At 40.6% G+C, this 20,252-nt stretch overlaps 1 protein-coding gene across 1 annotated transcript in view; it reads left to right on the top strand.

Annotated features, from left to right (window-relative positions):
* The window catches only part of smarcd2 (SWI/SNF related, matrix associated, actin dependent regulator of chromatin, subfamily d, member 2), a 53,130-nt gene that overhangs the window by 21,031 nt on the left and 11,847 nt on the right, over window positions 1-20,252 (top strand). Inside the window, exons 8-11 of the mRNA XM_059956607.1 lie at window positions 406-567; window positions 1,395-1,492; window positions 2,627-2,762; window positions 17,263-17,385. Coding sequence (XP_059812590.1) covers window positions 406-567; window positions 1,395-1,492; window positions 2,627-2,762; window positions 17,263-17,385 — 519 coding nt within the window. The remainder of the gene's footprint in view (window positions 1-405; window positions 568-1,394; window positions 1,493-2,626; window positions 2,763-17,262; window positions 17,386-20,252) is intronic.

Raw genomic sequence — 20,252 nt, 5'->3', positions numbered from 1 at the left:
ATATCGCACTAGGATTGAATCACATTTGGGGAAATACAGACACAAAATTCAGTCACTTTAATTTGAAGAATAAGGAATTTAAATTTTAAAAAAAGTAGCACTGAGTTACCTGGATACAGAGAAATTGAAGAAACCTGAGAACACCACTTAATATGAGAGCAACATTCCAACTGTCAAAACGGCTTTGGATTGTGTTACAGCTTGTAGCTCACAAGGCCCAGCTGTTGTAGTGTGTGGCATCCATTTTGTCTTATGGTGAGGGTGTGTCACTGTCCTGTACTTGAGATGAGAGGCTTTTCGAGGTGGCAAAAGTTGTCTGCTACGTTGGGCAAAAGTACCAGTTTCAGAATTGTATGTGTGAAATTGAACTTAATTAGTAACCTGTGACCATATCTCCCACTTCAGCCCCCACAGTATAAGCTCGATGTCAGATTGGCTCGTTTGTTAGGGGTCCACACTCAGACCCGTGCCAACATCATGCAGGCCCTGTGGCTCTACATCAAGAAGAACAGGCTTCAGGATAACCACGAAAAGGAATACATCAACTGCAACCGCTACTTCAAGCAGGTAAAAGACGCTTCTCTCCCACAAGGTTGGAGTTCCTGTTTCTACAATGTTCAATAAAACTCCAATAAAGACACACTTGGGACTTCAGTTGGGCTGGACTAGCAGCTTTGCATTGAGTGTTCCTCATGTTTCCCAAACATAATTTATTTTCACTTTTTTGTAACCTGTTACAATGGTATAACTTTTCCAGTAGAGACAGTGCGTCTAAAGGGAATGGCAGATATCCTCTGTGAATGTAAAGGGAGCGCAGGAAGCAGAACTTGAAGTCAAGTTTCAGCTTGTTAAGATGTGAAACATCCAAGATCTCCGACCACACCGGTTCTACACACCCAACTCTGGCTCTGGTTGGAGTTTTTTTCTAAGTCCTGATACATTATTAAAAACAGAGCACCTGGAGGAAATCCAGGTGGTCACAGGAAGAATGTAAAAACTCATTGCAGCCTATGGTGGAATTGAATGCAGGGCACTGGCGCTGTAATACTGTTACCCTAACTGCTATGTCACCATGCTGCTGTATTAGGTTAACTTAGACAATTAGTTAATATAAAATAATTCTGAAATGTGGTTGTTAAATAGAAATTGATATGGGAGTCTATTTCTGTTCCAACAGGAATCCCAGCTCGGTAATAATACAAGTAATTCAGATTAGTTTGTTGTCATAGCACCCGGGTGCAATGAAATTCCTGATCACATAAGGCTGATAGAGTATTATCACAGTGCCTCAGTAGCTCGGTATTTTAAAAACCCTGAGATTAGCTATGTGATCATCATGTAGTTGATATCTCTTTATCATTATCTCCTCTGTTAACAGTGAATCTTTCTTGTAGATATTTAACTGCATGCGGATGAAATTCACTGAAATTCCAATAAAACTGGCTGGTCTCCTACAGCATCCAGACCCCATCATTATCAACCACATGATTAGGTAAGAACTGTTGCCATTCTGACTTACAAAGCTGGGGTCTTGTGGAATACTTGGTTCATCAGTGAAGTAGTGATTTGAATATTTATGTCAGCAATGGAGTGTGCCTTAACAGGCAGACATCATTCATCAGTTGTTAACTTTGTTTCATTGAGTTCTGAGATGTACTTGCCAATTTGTAAAGAACTAGTTCCTAATACAGCAAAGAGACGGCTAGAGTAATAGGCTGCTGTTCCTGTCCTCCTGGTCATATCAAAACTCTTTACAGCCAGTGAGTGTGTGACTGTATGTATTGGGAATGTGAAAGTTAACGTTGTTTAGAAGAATTCACACGGTGGGGGGGGGGGGAGGGGGTGTGAGAACAGCCAGACAGCAGTAATAATGTTGAGAACTTTAGCCAGGACACTGTGGATGACTGTGATGCTCCTCCTGGGAGTGGGCAGATGGGATTTAATGCCTTATTCAAAAAGACAACGTTGGCAGGGTACAATACTCAGTACTGCACTGGTTATGCCAGCCAGAATGTGCAGCTCAAATTTTTGGAAGGGGTCTTGTACCAACAACCTAATGACATGAAGGGGAGAGGGGAATGGAACCGTCTCACTTCCAAGGATAAGAAACTTGTAAAGGATCAGTGCCTACTAGGTAGTCAGTGACTGAACCTTGCCACAGGATGGAGGAATGTACTGATTGGCCAATTATGGTGGGGTTGAGGGATAAGTGTGTGAATGGATCTGTAACAAGAATCACTGCAAGTTTTCTAGTTCTAGCTCCTTCCCAATGAATGTGCTTGATTTTGTTTCAAACAATTCTTCATGAATATAATTCAGCTTTCCCATTGAATTGGATTAGAACATGCTGCTACTGATGTGATTGCACACTGATGGAGTGGCAACTAGTTCCAATGGAAATTCACTTGGGACACTCTTATGTCAAACTTGCATGTATAGCATAATATACAGTTGGTGACTGGGTTGGGTAAGGCACACTCATTGAAGACTGAGTACTGCAGTGAAATTTCGGTTGGTACAAGGTAGTGACAGTGTAGGAAGTGAACAGGGCTGTTCTCTGAGTGGTTAAAATAGTGCAGAAATTGTATTAGTGAAGTAATAACATTCTATCTTACATTAACTATAGTGTGGATCCAAGTGATCAGAAGAAAACTGCTTGTTATGACATTGATGTTGAGGTTGATGACCCTCTGAAGAGCCAAATGAGCAACTTCCTTCTGTCGACAACCAATCAGCAGGAGATTGCAGTCTTGGATGTTAAGGTAAGCCACTGAGGTCAAGAAATGTCAGTCACTTGATTAACTGAGGTAAAGCTGCAGTTTCCTCCAAATACATCAAATGCTAATAAATCTGCAAGATGGAGTCTTGAGCAGTAATGGTGATTGTGCTCACAATCGGTACAAGAACCATCCAGGACAAAAATACATCAGCAATCACTGGGTAAATTGACAATTAAAGAGGCTGCAGGGCCACCAGCATTTTGTTTGTGACTAGCGCTTCAATTCGGGTTCTCCTAACTCTGATCAACTGAAGAGGATTTTGAGCACTGTTGTGTGGATTGCTGAGCTTTCTCTGTGTGAAGAGGATTTCCTGGAACAGTTTGTCAGAGCTTCAGCAATAGTTCCATTGATATTAGTTCTGGAAGTTCATTTCTTCCAGAGAGAATGCTCCATTTTATTGCATACCTTACAGGAGTCGTAGCTTTATGGCATCTGACAGACATCCAATGTGCAGAGAGGAAAAAAAAACAAATCATGCAAACAATGCAAGTAAGCAAATAGTGTTCAGAACAAAATGGAGGCCATAGACTCGATGCCCAGAGCAGGGCACAGCCTCAGCCTAAGTTCAGCACAGAGCTGAGTAAACATCGTGGAGCAGTGAGTAGTGTCCCTCACCTCTTATCCTGACGTCCTGCCTTTTCAATCCATTTGGCTCAGTGTTTAAATTGTTCAAACTTTGGGCCATTCCTCACACTAGGAATTGGGTCTTATATCCATAAGCTTTGGCATGGACCCCCCCTCCCCCTCCACATTTCTGCCTGTACCTGACCTTTCCAAGTCGGCCTAGCGTTTAGACCAGGCATGGGCAAACTACGGTCCGCGGGCCATATGCTTTTTAATTTGGCCCGCAGAACTTGATGAAATTATATTAATAAACCTTGTTAACGTTTTCTCCCCGCAATTCTGGCGTTTTCCCAATAGATGATGCACTCTATATACATTGACCTGTGTTGAGGTGCAGCGTATTACTCCACATTTGCGCTTTACTTTGTGACCTTGTGGCGACCCATTTCCTGGCACATCCGAACCGGCTCACAATTAGCCAGCGTTCCGGCTAAGAGAGATCGCCTGCAGGGATTTGCGAGCACAGAGCTCCGCATACCGGAGCGTTCTCCCTGCTTTGTCATTGTGCGGGTCGTTGTTGAGTTTTGGCACAGGGGACAATTGTATAAGAAGGAGCAGGACAAGTAGACCTGCATCTCCTACCGTTTTTGAAATAAAGACAGTCAGGAGGAGAGTGATGATGATAATATCTTGAAGGATAACAGAATTTTCAGTGCTTTAAAATAATAACTGTTACTATTAAAAAAAGCTGTATTTTATTCATTTAATTTTCAGTGTTTTAAAAGTCATTTCAATAAATAGCTAAATACCTTGGGACTTCAAAGACAGATATTTTGTTGTAATGCATTTGTTCATTTTCAATTGAAATTAAAGCACATGTTTTCTACATATCCCATGATATTTTATTTTCTCTTATGAGGTGTATTACCAAAACACTCCATCCATCTGCTCCTGGTCCGGCCCCCCTGTCAAATTTTAGAACCCTTTGTGGCCCACAAGTCAAAAAGTTTGCCCACCCCTGGTTTAGACTGATCACACCTCACTCTCTGTTTAGGTGGACAGACCTCAAATCTGCCTCTCCTCTGCTCCAACTTTCCCTCGAATATGCCTCAACCTTACCACGACTTTGCCACAAACGTGCCTCGCACCCATGCGCTTTGACCCTTGACTCAGCCTCATCTTCACCTACCTTTCCATTGTTTTTGGGGATTACTTACCATAAATTTTATAAGGAAGTGTAATTAATAAAGTATTTAGTTATATTCTTTGTTTTTGTTTGCCACCAGTAGGTGGTCACTGGACTTCACCAGCTCCATCTTAAACCGGAAGCACACACTGACCACTGTCCCCAATGTCAAATCTTTTCTCCCTGCATATTTCCACAGAAATTGCTCTGAAATGACACTTGCATGATAAACCTGTTTTGGCATCTCCCAACTCATTTCAAATTGTAGAAATTAGCATTTAGCTCTAGACATTGTATCCCAACTGCCTAGATACGCAAGCTAGGGCAGTACAATCTGGAGAGCAAGCTGTTGCCCATGTAGCAGATGAATCCAAAGGAACGGCAGAGACGGTTACAGTTTGACACCAGCAGGAGTTGCCAACCAGTGTTGAACTCGATGTAGGACTGCCTTGGGGACTCCAACTCTAGAATTTCCTGAGTTTACTCCTGAAGCCTTCCCCATGAGTGGGTACAGCCACAAAGCAGGGGAGATTTGAGATCAGAGTTTTCCCTCTAGACGAGCTGCCAGCCACTGCTGACAAGCCCTATCTGCCCGAGAGCACCAATAACCCGCCTTTGTCCCTTCTGTCAGTAGAAAGGTTCCACTGGATTTGGTAGCTAAACCACGTGTGAAGACCAGGAGTTGGACTTGGTGGCAGAGGCTATTTGAGGCGCATGTCATTGGGAGTATTTAATAGGCAGTGGGAGCTTATCCCCACTACCACTCCCAGCTATATCAACCTTAAGGAACCTTTGTTCTAGAATGACAGTATATGCTAAAACCAGTCTGGTTATCAGCACAGCTCACATGTAGGACATGCTTACATTCTGTAGCTAAAATGGTACGAATTCTAGATCTGATGATAGATGAAGTTTGCTGGTTTCAGCAAACCAAAATCTGAGCTCTTGCATGCTGGATTCCAGGCCCTTTAATCAGTCAATCTAGTGAAACAATGCAGGGATCCGGCAGTGATAATTCCACCTTAGATTTTAGCTGACTATGATGATTAATTCTGTAACAGTACACAGGAGGATTACACCCATTCTAAGCTGCCACTAGCTGGTGCAACAGATTAGTCACTTTGCCTGAAGAAGGATGATCCAAGGAAGAGCCAAGCCTTTCAACTATGTTCGAAGAGACCAGTAGGAGTACCTATTGAAATCATCTGGAAAACATTCTCTGATATACAAAATAATATTTTTAAAAAAGAATGCTGGAAATGCATTAGCTGTGAGAAGAGAACAAGAATGTATGATTAATAACCTTCCAACAGAACCAGAAAAGTTGCCTTCCGTATGCAGAAAGTGGGGAGAAATTAAAAGGAAAAATCTGTACTAGAATAGATTGTTAACTGACTAAAGGTGAAAAGTAGTGACAAGACTGGCAAAGATTCAGGAGATTGTTCAATAGTATTTCTCAGTTTGTATATCTAACTTCAATAGGGCAAAAATGTTTGAGTGAATTTAATAATCCAAGACTAATTTGTCCAAACTATCAGAATTTGGAAGTACTAGATAGTGCTTCAGAAATGTAATATTTTCTTAGCAAGATTATTAATATTACTAAAATAGGTTAGCAGATGGAGAGAGCTCAGTGGAATTTCAGAAACTATACAAAAAGTTTCAAGATGTTTTTCGGCATAGTGATAATAGGTATTTGTATTTGCATTGCTACTTGCCCCGATGCGCTACACAGGGATATTATCAAACATAATTTGATACCCATTGTGTTCTTTATACATACCGTGGGTTACTCATAAAGAAACATATTCTGGAAGAACATAACTAGAACTTTAACAGCAACCATGTTTTAACACTGCCACGCTTCTGGATCATTCTGTCATTTCTGCACATGCTCCGAACTCTGTCCAATCACGTTCTGACACATAATAAGTGATATCACCACATCTTCCTTTCCTTAAAAATGAAAACAATTAGCAACATTAATCAAAACAAATGCATAACTTAACATGTCTCTATCAGTCTCTCTGGGGGTTTACGAACACAAGTAGACCTTCAGTGGTTCACACAGTTCTTGTGTTTCATTGTTATTTCCAGGTTTTGTCTGGTCTGCATCAGTTATCTGAAACTCTGACGTTGGCTCTTTCTTGAGGTCTTTGTGAAGAAATCACTATTCATTCATTAACTGTAATCTCTTTTTTACGCTGAGACTTCATCATTTCAATAAAACTTCCCAATTCCTTCACTTGTGCTTTCACTTCTTCAATTGGATCCTGGTTCTTGTCACTCTTTGGCTTCAGATCAGCATTGTACTGTACCAGCAAGTTTGGTTTTGTTGGCAATGCTTTGTCAGATGCTGGTAACAAAGGGATGGGTCTGGGATTTTTCTTTATGACTTCTTTTACTTTTGCCGCGTTGGAATCAAATTCTGTTCTCTCACTCTCTTTCATCAAGTCACTGTATTTTGACTCTGTGTCACTGTCCAGGACTAAATCTCTTTTCACCAAATTCAGCCTCTCACAGGCAGATAGACCCAATATGTGCACCATATTTTTGTGTGATACTATTGCCACACATGTTCCTTTAACTGGAATGTCTGCACCTGACTACCCAGTCACTTTTATATTTGTCTGATGTAACTTTGGTCTTGGCTTTAATGCATTAAACTCAGATTCTGCAAGAACTGGCAGTGTGGAGGATCAGAGGGATCCTAGGGTCCGAGTCCATAGGACGCTCAAAGCAGCTGCGCAGGTTGACTCTGTGGATAAGAAGGCATACGGTGTATTGGCCTTCATCAGTCGTGGAATTGAATTTAGGAGCCGAGAGGTAATGTTGCAGCTATATAGGACCCTGGTCAGATCCTACTTGGAGTACTGTGCTCATTTCTGGTCACCTCACTACAGGAAGGATGTGGAAGCCATAGAAAGGGTGCAGAGGAGATTTACAAGGATGTTGCCTGGATTGGGGAGCATGCCTTAGGGGAATAGGTTGAGTGAACTTGGCCTTTTCTCCTTGGAACGACGGAGGATGAGAGGAGAGATGATAGAGGTGTATAAGATGATGAGAGTCATTGATTGTGCCAATATTCAGAGGCTTTTTCCCAGGGCTGAAATGGTCGCCACAAGAGGACACAGGTTTAAGGTGCTGGGGAGTAGGTACAGAGGAGATGTCAAGGGTAAGTTTTTTACTTAGAGAATGGTGAGTGCATTGAATGTGCTGCCAGCAACGTTGGTGGAGGTAGATACGATGGGGTCTTTTAAGAGGCTTTTAGATAGGTACATAGGGCTTAGTAAAATAAGAGGGCTATAGGTAAGCCTAGTAATTTCTGAGGTAAGGACATGTTTGACACAACTTTGTGGGCCAAAGGGCCTGTATTGTGCTGCAGGTTTTCTATGTTTCTAACATTTACTTGTGCTCCAGTATCCAATTTAAACAGAATATTGTTTTGGTTCACTTGCAATGGCATAGTCCAGTCATTCTTACTTAGTTTATTTTCACAAAGCACATCTATATAAAACTCCTCGCGTTCATTTTCAAGCACTGCATTTACATGTTTTATTTCCTTTCTACTTCTGCAACAGCATGAAAAATGATTAATCAGTTGTTGCACATTTTCCCATACACTGTACACTTTTTTGGCTGATGTTGCTGCCCACAACGATCACAAAGTTATTTTTCCTTTCAAATGACTTCTTGTTCTCTGTCGATTTTGTTGCTGTTTTATTATTTTTTCTATCATGTTTGCGCTTTTCCACAGCGTCTACATAGCTCTCAATAAAAAGCTCTTTAGCCTGCGACGTCACGGATTCCAAAGCTTTGCAGAGAATCAAAGCTTTTTCCAAATTTACGTCTGGTTCTCTTAAGAGTCTTTCTCTCAGAGCATTATACAGAATGCTCTGCAAACTCACGTATGGTTTCTCAATTCTGTAACAAATTGATCTTTTGACCAGCTTTCTGCTTGCATGTAAAGAATTTGTACCGTTCATATGTCACATTGTGCTTTGGTGTACAAAATGCTTCAAACTTGTTGATTATCGCTTTTAGCTTCAAACTATCTCCATTCTCAAAAGTAAAATGGTTATATACCTCAATTGCGTTGTCCCCAATCACGTGGAGTAGAATTGCAGCTTTCATTTTCTCCGTTTTATTAACTGCTCTGATCACCGATAAATAGATTTCAAAACACTGTTTAAATCTTTTCCAGTTTTTAGCTACATTTCCAGTCAGCTGAAGCGTTGATGGGGGTTGCAAAACTTCCATTCTTAAAGCTGTTAGCAAACAATGAAAAATTTTGTTCTCTTTTTTTCTGATTATCTTCGCTTCTCCTGTGTTTAGCAAACGTATTATTCTTCCAGACCAACTTCTGACACCATGTTGTGTTCTTTATATGTACCGTGGGTTACTCATAAAGCAACATATTTTGGAAGAACATAACTAGAACTTTTACTTAACAGCAAACAGCAACCATATTTTAACACTGCCACGCTTCTAGATCATTCCGTTATTTCTGCGCATGCTCCGAACTCCATCCAATCACGTTCTGACACGTGATATCACCACAATACCAAGCTACATAAGGAAATAATTGGGGTAACTGGTCTGTGAAGTAGAGAAGGTCATTGTTGGGGCTTGTAGCTAACATTTCACAGCAACGTGGGTCCTCTTGCTTACAGAAATTAGTAAAGATTTTGAGAAATATGTAATAATATATACTATATCCAAGATGTGAAGCTATTAAAAGTGCAGTCACGATCATCGAGAATGGCAGCTTAAGTCACTAGCTCCTCCGGAAAAATGCGTATTAAGCCCCGTTATTCCATCAAATATAATATTTTTTGAAAAATATTTGAACTGAAAAGAGGGGCAAGAATGAGGAAAAGGAATGGAAATTTTAAAAAGCGACACTGCGGAGCCTGCATCCGAGAGGAGTGCAGCGAGCGGCTCTCCGACCCGACCGCGTGCTAGCGAGGCGGATGCTGGGCCTCGTTCAGGCGAAGCGGCGAATATTTTCGAAATCCTGAAAGAAATAATGGAGGTCCAGAAAGACATAAAGCAGCAGCTCCGGGATATTAAGGCAGAGCTCACCAGCGTCTAAATGTGGAACGGATACTGAATAAGACAATAAAAATAATACATCACCAAGAAGGTAAACTGTTTGACCTGGAGGGAAGATCACGGCGGAAAAACATCAGAATCTACAACGTTCCCGAAGGAGCGGAGGGCTCGTCTATGATGGAGTTTGTCGAAAAGCTACTGCGGGATGCGCTGGATCTTCCCTCGGTTATGGAGCGGGAAATCAAGGTTCCGAAACCTACCCAGGACAGGAAGCCACAGGAATTCCAGGACAGGAATTAAATTCCTTCAGTACAGCACCAAGACGCAGATTCTACAAAGTGCCTGGGGTAAGAAGAAAGTGTTTTTCGACGATAAATTAATATATTTCGACCAAGATTACCCATCCTGCGGTCCTGCAGAAACGCAAAGAATACTCTGAAGTAAAGTGAGTACTAAAGCAAAATAAGATTAGATTTCAAACTCCATACCCTGCTAAACTTTGTGTGTTTTATGACAATGGGACACGGTTGTACCAGACAGTGGAAGAGGCAACTACAGACATGAAGGCCAGAGGGTTGCCCGTTAGCGTCACCAAAATGAGGGAAAGCCTGACTGAGGAACTGTCCCGCTCCGCTTGGGAAATAGTGCGAGAATCAAGAAGGCAGGAGACAGGAGGCCGAGAGAAATATATCAGGAAGAGACCGGGAGTTTCACAAAGACAGTCCTCACCCCCTTCAGAAGAGCCATAAGGTTTAGGTAACTTTAAAAATGTTGAGAAGTTAAATGAAAGCAAAAGTAGACGGTGATATACCTATCTCGAGAAATACTTATAATGTGGATTTTATATTACTTAGTCGTTATTCTTTATTCACTCACTTACTCCTTTCCCCCACCAAAATGAGAATATATATATATATATATGTATGTAATGTGTGTTTGTGTGTGTGTGTTTGTGTGTGTGTGTGTGTGTGTGTGTGTGTGTGTGTGTGTGAATCTATCTATGTGTGTGTATGTATGTATGTACATGTTTGTGTGTGTATGTGTGTATATACAGAGAGAGAGAGAGTACACAGGGAAATCTTTTCTGTGTAATGGATTTGTTCATTGACTTTTATGAATACTGCATTGGGGGCCCTCAACTCACAAGTAGGAGGGATTATCCCCCACAGTTAGACATTTCCTCTAGCTCAACGCAGGATCATCTACTAGTGACCTCAGCCTTGGAATCACACGTTCGTTGCCATTTTTGTTATTATTTGTGTTTCTTGGTTCGTATTTGTTCAGGGATTAGATCGATTAAGTTTTATTCTAATTTCAATGACACATTGACAGATAAATACAGATGGCTAAGGACAAGGTAAAATTCATTTCTTTTAATGTCAATAAATCCAATCAAATGTAAGAGAATTTTATCCAATTTGGAACGATTTGATTCATACTGGGAAAAATGGTTTAACTACATAATGCCTCATAGGCCTGACTTTATTCTCACAAATCAATGAATCTGTTGTAAAAACAAAAGCTCACTCCCTACTTGTACATAGTTCTTTCCTTTTGCTTGTTTTTTCTCTCCACTCTTTTCTATAAGTGTATACCTCAGATAAATACTATTTGGAAATTTGTGATATATATGATATATAGGTACAATGTCTGATACACATCTTATGGAAATGTTTGATGATGAACTTCAATAAAAAAATAAATTACAAAAAAAAATTAGAAGTGCAGTCACATGTACTACTGAAGAAATTAGTCTCACTGTGATTATGGACATGATATGTTAAACTAGTCACCTTCTGTACAGCCCAGCGTCATTTTATGGACATACAGTCAATCTACGTATAGAAGCTCTCTTATGTATTTGTATTTATTGTGGTTTTATTATTATTATGTTTTTTTTGTGCTGCATCAGATTCGGAGTAACAATTATTTCATTCTCCATACACTTGTGTATAGGAAATGGCATTAAACAATCTTGAGACGTGAGAAGAGGGCATGTTCCAGATGTTGAGTAGCTTTAATGTTGGCTGCTGCCTTCCTGAGGCACTGTCTCTTGAACATGCCCTCAGTAGCACAGAGACTTGTGCCTGTGATGGAATCGGCAGTCTACAACTCTGCAGTCTCTTGTATCCTGTGCATTGGGGGCTCTGTGCCAGGCAATGTTGCAACCAGTCAGAATGCTTCCATTGTACATCTGTAGAAATTTGGTTTGTATGTTTGTATGAACTTTTGAAGAAGTTGGGAACCCGAAAACAGCAGTGAGAGGTCCTTGAACACTTCAGCCATTAGGTCAGCGCAGATTTTCAGTACCTTGTCAAATACACCATCAGGGCCTAATGCTATGCAAGGGTTTATCCTCTTAAAGGATGTTCTAATGTCATGCTCCAAGACGGATCACCAGATCACCAGATGCTGTGGGATTCACACAGGCATAGTGTTACTTTCCCTTTAAAAGCATGTGTGAAAGGTGTTAAGCTTATTGGAGGGATGCATCATTGCCATTTATGCTAGGTTTCGTTTTTTATGAAATAATATCATGCAGACCCTGCCACAGCAGTCATATTTCTGATTGTGTTTCTAACCTTACATGGAATTGCCTTTTCACTCTCATGATGGCTTGTTGGGTACCTAAAAACTGGCAGTAGTCATTTTTGTTCATGATTAATTTCTGGAATCTGGACTTTTGTTCTCCCTGAGTTAGTGACAGTGAGTCATCATCTTAGCAGTCTGATAGGCTGCTTTGACTCACCCTAGCCAGTTGAGCATATTCTGTTACATTCCTGCTTGGTAGAAGGTGGAAAGTATGTCAAGAATTGAGTCACTGACTACGGAATTCCTACCCTTTGATCTGTTCCTGAAACAATGTTGTTTGTGTGGCTGGGCCATTTATATTTCTAGTGATGGTTCAATCCCCAGGACATCCATGAAGGTTGGGATGATTGAACCAGCTTTCTTTAAAGCAAGTCTCCAGTCACTGGAGTTGTTTTCCCCTTGTAAAACTGATGTATATGTTAATCAAAAATTCCAAATGCTGCCTTGATGTCAAAGCTTGTCAGGTCCTCCTTTCAGTTATTTTTGTTTATGTTCAGAACCTTATTGTTCCTGGCTAAACCACCAAAGCATCAGTGAATCAACTGTCATAGACTAAATCCCAATACCACAGTTGGTGAATCCTTCTGGCACTTTGACAGTATTCTGGGTTCTACTTTGTCATTTTGGCAAGTGAAAGGATTTAACTGAGACCTTTCATGTGGTAAACTTAACTGGTTTATTTAGTGCCTGTATAGCACAACAAAATATTTTTTTGAATTTGTACGATCTTTAATTGATGCATCATAGAAATAGAAAATAATTATGATATGGGAGAGTGCCATTTGGCCCATTGGGTCCATGATTGTCAAAAAGACCCACACAGCTTCTAACTCTTGATCTGTACCCCAGTAGGTCATGGCTCTTCAAAGTAGGCATCCATATAATGCTTAAAATGTGTTGAGTTTTCCCACTCTCAGTTAGTGTGTTCCAGGCTTCCAGCCTCTGGCTGATCAAACTATCCCCATCTACCTTGTGATTCTTCTAATGGTTACTTTAAATATATCCTTCCTGATTTTTGATACTCTGCCAAAGGGAAAAGGCTCCTTTCAGTTGACCATGTATGTAAAAGAAAATGAGGGGATTCTTTTTTTTTTACAGCACAGGAACAGGCCCTTTGGTCCACAATGTTGTGCCAAACCAAATAAATTGGTAATCAAATGACCAACTAAACCAATTCCTTCTACCTACACAGTGTCCATTTTCCTCACATTCATGTTCTTATCTAAATGTCTCTTAAAAGTCCCTAATGTATCTGCCTCTACCACCATACCAGGCTCGAAGTGTATGGTGCTGTGCCTCAATAAATAAATGGTTTCTTATTAAATGGTTGTTTATTAATTACTTGCTATTTTAGTGGTGTCACCAGGGAGAGTCTGTTGATGTGGCATATTAGTGTTTACATGTTTTTCAATATTTACCTCTTGATGTGCAATGATTGTCTTAAGGAATTAGTGCCAAATTTGAGTCGTTTTGATTCAGTAGGTTTGAGGAGAATGTTTTCAGACTAGAACCATCTCATATTAAACATATTTTAATTGATTTATCATCAGCTATTTCAGTGGGTCTTTTTCCTGCTACCAGCAAATTGTCATTGTTATTTATTGGAAAATAATCTGAACTTTGGTATGATGGGGAAAGAGCTCAGTGTGGTTTATTTTTCTTGAGATTTGCATTATTTTCATGTCAGGGGATTATGACAACCACGAGTTCACTGCGAGGTAGTGGCTGTGATTATCCCAGACTCTGCTGAGCCTGCTGTGAGACGCTGAGTAATCTCTGTGATAAAAGCAGCAAATGATGGAATTAAACAGAAATAGGCATCGGCATCGACTAATGAAAAGATAAGCTGACATTTCCAGTGCAGACTTCAAAACTCCCTCAAGGCCATATTTATTTTATTAGAGATACAGTAAAGTAACAGGCCCTCATTGCTCAATTACACTTGTGTCCAATTAACTTACTAACCTGTGCATCTTTGAAGTGAGGGAGGAAATCAGAGGCACCCAGAGGAAACCCACACAGTCACTAGGAGAAAAAGCAAACTCCCTACAGCAGCAGGAATTAAACACCAGTTGCTGGTGCTGTAAACCATTACTCTAATTGCTGCCTTAATTATCATTTTTCTTTCTATATAAATAAAGAATTCATATCTACTTGGAACTGCTCTTTACAAATAAGCTAATTAGACTCTGTCATAAAATGGGCATGCATGTATCACTTGATGGTTAAATATAAAAGGCTTTTTCAAGAAAACTTGTGTTCTTTTTTTTATTATTGCTAAGTTTCCAGATAGGAAAATAATGACTCATAACTTCAGGTTATTCTCCAATAGTTCTGGTTTTCCTACTCTATTGAGGGCTTGTTGAAGGAGGAAAACTTAAAGAGGGGGGGATCTGAATGTGTTTCGCTGTTAAACTTGAAGTGATGGCAGTTTGCAACACCTGGTGAAAGCAGAATCCCTGTTTCTGTTGCCTCTGCGTGTCTCACCCTACATATCAAAGAGTGCCTGTCAGGAGCAGGATGGCTGAATTTTGCTGTTGGTGCCGCTCAAGAAAATAACATGTTGAAATGGATTAGGGCAGGGGTCAGCAACCTTTACCACTGAAAGAGCCACTTGGACCCGTTTCCCACAGAAAAGAAAACACTGGGAGCCGCAAAACCCGTTTGACATTTAAAATGAAATAACACTGCATACAACGTTTTGTTTTGCCTTTATGCTATGTATAAACAAACTATAATGTGTTGCATTTATGAAATTGATGAACTCCTGCAGAGAAAACGAAATTACATTTCTGCATGCAACAAAAACATTTTGACCTCCGAAAAAAAGACGTTGGGTTGAAGGTTACTTTTAAGTAAAATACTCAACGTCTATTTGAGTCCTTCTTGTATTTATGAAAAACGCCAAACTTAAATTTGCCGCCAGCAGCAAACCAAAAATAACGTCAGCCAGCTGTCAACCTGAAAAATAAAAGGACTATTTCAATGAACAATGAAAACATATGAATATACATAAAATAATAGGCAATTAAAATATTTATCATCCTTGTTCAGGTTGATTCACACCTGACAATGCAGACGTATTCAGTAGGGATGGATCGATGCTTAGGGGAGTGACCGGGAAGGATAATGTGTTTTTTTTCTCTCTGAACTCACAGAAGCGTTTCCCAAACGATGTTTGCATTGCGATGATTGTAGAATGTAAATACTCCGAATTTATCATGTCGTGACCTTGTTTGAACTCTCTCAAATTGGGGAAGTGAGACAATGTGCCTTTCTGTCAATCTCTGGCAAGCACTGTCAACTTGCGCTCGAATGCCAAAACTCCTCCAACATGTGTAGGGCTGTACGTCCTTTCCCCTGAAGAGCTGTGTTCAGCGTGTTCAGGTGCGCTGTCATGTCTACCATGAAGTGTAGCTTTTCCAGCCACTCTGGCTGTTCCAGCTCAGGAAAGGTGAGCCCTTTGCTGCCCAGGAAAGTTTTCACTTCTTCCAGACACGCGACAAAGCGTTTCAGCACCTCCCCTCTGGACAGCCAGCGATAAAAACACGTTGTAGCGGTGTGCTACACACAGTCAGTAAACTGCAGTCAAAGATAGCTTTATTTGAACTAAACAGCCTTGCTTTTAAGCCTCCCTCAACCCGCCCCCCATGGGCGCGGATGCTGCAAAAGACACGTACTCACAAACCCCCGTAGGCTATCTCCCTTAGCCTGAACGCTGGCTAATTGTGAGCCGGTTCGGATGTGTCAGGAAATGGGTCGCCACAACGTCTTATTTAGATTGTACAAGATCACCATAATCTTCAAATTTAGATTTACATTTCAAAAACTAACAAACTAACATAAAATACATTTTAATTAAATACTGACCATGTAGCAGTGTGCTACATGCAGCGCTAAAATTACGACACGGAGTCGGTAACTGCAGTCGAAGGAAAAAACTTTATTCGAAATCTTCAGCCTCACTTTTAAGCCTCCCTCAACCTGCCCCCCATGGCGCAGAGGCTCCAAAGCTCTGTGCTCGCAAACCCCCGTAGGCTATCTAATTGTGAGTCGGTTCGGATGTGCCAGGAAAAGGGTCGCCACAACCAAATATTTCCCAAAGCAACAGGGAGCCGCAGCACAGAAGTAAAAGAGCCACATGTGGCTCCGGAGCCGCGGGTTGCCGACCCCCGGATTAGGGAATCGAGTCATATCGCCATCAAGAATTGAAGGCTGAAAACAAGTTTCATCCTTTTTACTTAAATGTTATTTCCAGTTCAGAGCTCAGCCAGCTAATGAGATAGATTAAGAAAAATGACTCAAATGAAAATTCTAAGCACAATTAGAGTCACCATTTTAAATTAACACATTGCACATGTATTACAGTGCTACTAAGAATTACATTCTAAAGCCAATCACCTGGGTATGTTTGTTAATTACAAGGTGTTTACAAAAGAAATGTCATGGACATACTTGCCAAGTCTTTTACAGAAAGCTTTCTTATTGAAGGTTGTAAAAGTATGATGTGCCATAATTATACTTTGCAAGCTCCTCTCGTCCCAATTATACCTCTTGCAGTACAGAAAAACAATTTGGGTAGTAAATAGGATGGTGATATTGGCTTGCTGTATCTTACAGAATAATGATAAAGGTTTTACAATTCAGTGTTCATACTTGCACTTAACTTTGGCAACTATGTCATGGATGAATGATCTCTTGTCAATGCTGTTCTAAGTGGAGGTCTCGTCCTGTCTGTGATACAAAGACCTGGGAAACAAATTACAGCTTCAGTCCTTTGCTATGATCACTGCTCCATGATAATATAAATGTGCTCCAACACATTTGAAAGAATGAAAATTAGTGCTCTAAACCAGTCTCTACGAGTAAGTACAGGAGATTAATCTGAACTTTATGTAGAGATACCTATGCTCTGAGAAATATTTGGTTATTGCTATTATAATGATCTTGCACTGTAGCGTGAGAAGAGCAAAATTAAAAATTACTGACCAAAATGTTACACTAATGTGTGATCAAATGTTTTAATAGATTGTGAAGATTCTGAATGTATTTGAAATGATAATTAGCCAATGTGTTACTTTCTAGATTCATGACACAATTGAATCTATCAATCAGTTGAAGATCCAACGTGACTTCATGCTAAGCTTCAGTAACCACCCTCAGGAGTTTATTCAAGACTGGTTAAAGTCACAGTGTCGTGATTACAAGGTAATAATGCCAATGGCAAGAATTACTTCCATTTTATACGTTGGTCTGTGACTTGTTAAGAGTCTATGAAGAGATAACAACAGATAAGGCCAGTAGCTAAAGCAATTACCAGTGTTTGCTGTTTCATTCCTGGGCACTTTTATGAACCCAGATTGCAAATTATACACAATTTGAAGGCACAGAAAAAGTGACCAAAAAAATGGGAAACGAAATAATCTATACTATACTAAGATTTAAATAGCATTATAATTCTTCTCTGTAAGAAACTACAGATACAGAAATCTCAAACAAAAAGACAAAACTGCTGGAGTAAAACAGCAGGTCAAGCAGCATCTGTGGAGACAGAGATATGATTGATGCTTTGGTTTGAGATGCTGCATTAAAGCAGCGCAGGGTCTTGACCAGAAATGTTGACTCCACAGATGTTTCCTGACACAGAGTTCAACTGCACTTTGTTTTTCACAATAATTCTTCCAAGCATTACTAAACCTGATTTTTTGGGGTTAGTTATTCAAAGTTTATAGCATCATAGAGAAGTACAGCACTGAAAGGGGCTCTTTGGCCCATTTAATCCATGCCGAACCATTTAAGTTGCCTAGTCCCATTGTCCTGCACCGGGAGCATAGCCCTCCATGCCCCTCCCACCCAAACATCTCTTAAACGTTGAACTTGAGCTCACATGCACTACTTGCGTTGGCAGCTCATTCCACACTCTCATAACCCTCTGAGTGAAGGTTGAAGTTTCCCCTCATATTCCCCTTAAACTTTTCACCTTTGACCCTTGACCCATGACCACTAGTTGTAGTCCCACCCAACCTCAGTGGAAAGAGCCTGCTTGTATTTACCCTATCTATACTCTCATAATTTTGTATACCTCTATCAAATCTCCCCTCAGCCTTCTCCATTCCAAGGAATAAATTCAATCTTTCCTTGTAACTTGGGTCCTCCAGTCCCAACAACATCCTTGTAAATTTTATTTGTACTCTTTCAACCTTATTTAAATCTTTTCTATAGGTAGGTAACCAAAACTGCACACAATATTAGGCCTCAACATCTTGTACATCAGCATAACATCCCATTTTCTGTACACAATTTATGAAGGCCAATGTGCCAAAAACTTTCTTTATGACCCTATCTACCTGTGCTGTCTCTTCCAATTAATTATGAACCTGTATTCCCTTTATCCCTGCACTCCTCAGTGCCTACCGTTCACTGCAAGACCTACCCTTGTTGGTCCCACCAAAGTGCACACCTTGCGCTTGCCTGCATTAAATCCAATCTGCCATTTTTCCAGTTGGTCCAGATCCTTCTGCAAGCCATGACAGTCTTCCTTGCAGTGCACTACACCCCTAATCTTGGTATCATCCACAAATTTCCTGATCCAGTTAACTATATTGGCATTTAGTTCATTGATGGCAAACAACAATGGACCCAGTGCCGCACCATTAGTGACAGGCCTCTAGTCGAAGAGGTAACCATTTACTACTGTGCTCCGGCTTCTCCCACAAAGCCAATGTCTAATCCAGTCTACCTTATCTTGAATGCCAAGCGACTGAACCACTTTGATCAACATCCCATGCCAGACTTTGTCTGTTGCCTTGCTAAAGTCCATGCAGACAACATCCACTGCCTTGCAACTTTCCTGGTAACTTCCTTGAAAAACTCTAAGATTGGTAGGCCGTGTCTAACCACACACAAAGCCAAGCTGACTATTCCTAATCAATTGCTTTCTGTCCAAATATTCAGACATCTGATCCCTTAGAATACCTTCCAGTAACTTTCCCACTACAGGTTCACCAGCCTATATTTTCCTGGTTTATTTTTAGAGCTTTTCTTAAACAGCAGAACAACATCAACTATCACACAGTCCTCTGGTACCTCTCCTGTCACTAAGGATGATTTAAATATCTCTGCTACAGCCCCTGCAATTTCTGTAATTACCTCCCACGGGGTCCAAGGGAACACCTTGTCAGACCTAATCAATCTAATTTGCTTCAAGACAGCAAACCTGTCCTCTTCTGTAATGTGTATAGGGCCCATGACCTCCCTGCTGCTTTGCCTCACTTCTATAGACTCTGTGTCCGTCTCCCAAGTAAATGCAGATGCAAAGAAACCATTCAAGATCCCCTCCATCTGTTTTGGCTCCACACATGGATTACCATTCTGATCTTCCAGAGGACCAGTTTTGTCCATTGCAATCCTTTTGCTCTTAGCATATTTATAGAATTCCTTAGGACTCTCCTTCACCTAGTCTGCTAGGGCAATCTCATGCTGCCTTTTAGCCCTCCTGCCTTGTCTCATTCCCTAAAAGCAGAGCAAGTATGGCACACTTTCTCGTTGGGAGTTCAATATACTGATTAAGGAAACTTTACTGAACACATTTGACAAACACTATCCCTTCTAGTCTTTTTTCTTCAGTATGGGAGTCCCAGTCAATATGTGGAAAGTTAAAATCAGCTACTATAGAACCTTGCGTTTCTTGCAACAGTCTGCAATCTCTTTACAAATGAGCTTGTCTAAATAACTTAAGCTGTTGGGTGGTCTATAATATAGCCCCATTAACGTAATTGTACCTTTCTTACTCCTCAGTTCCACCCATAAAGCCTTTCTAGATAAGTTCTCCCATCTGTCCTGACTGAGCATTGCTGTGACATCTTCCCTGACTAGTAACACCACTCTTCCCCTTTAATTTTGTCTAAAACAACGGAACCCCGGAATATTGAGCTGCCAGTTCTTCCCCTCCTGCAACCAAGTCTCACTAATGGTTACAACATCATAATTTCAGGTGTTTACCCATGCCCTGAGCTCATCCTCCTTTCCTATGATACTTCTTGCATTGAAATATACACAGCTCAGGACACTAGTCA

This window comes from Hypanus sabinus, chromosome X1, assembly GCF_030144855.1.
Source record: "Hypanus sabinus isolate sHypSab1 chromosome X1, sHypSab1.hap1, whole genome shotgun sequence".
Taxonomy (NCBI): Eukaryota; Metazoa; Chordata; class Chondrichthyes; order Myliobatiformes; family Dasyatidae; genus Hypanus; species Hypanus sabinus.
This window is presented reverse-complemented; position numbering and strand designations above follow the sequence as displayed.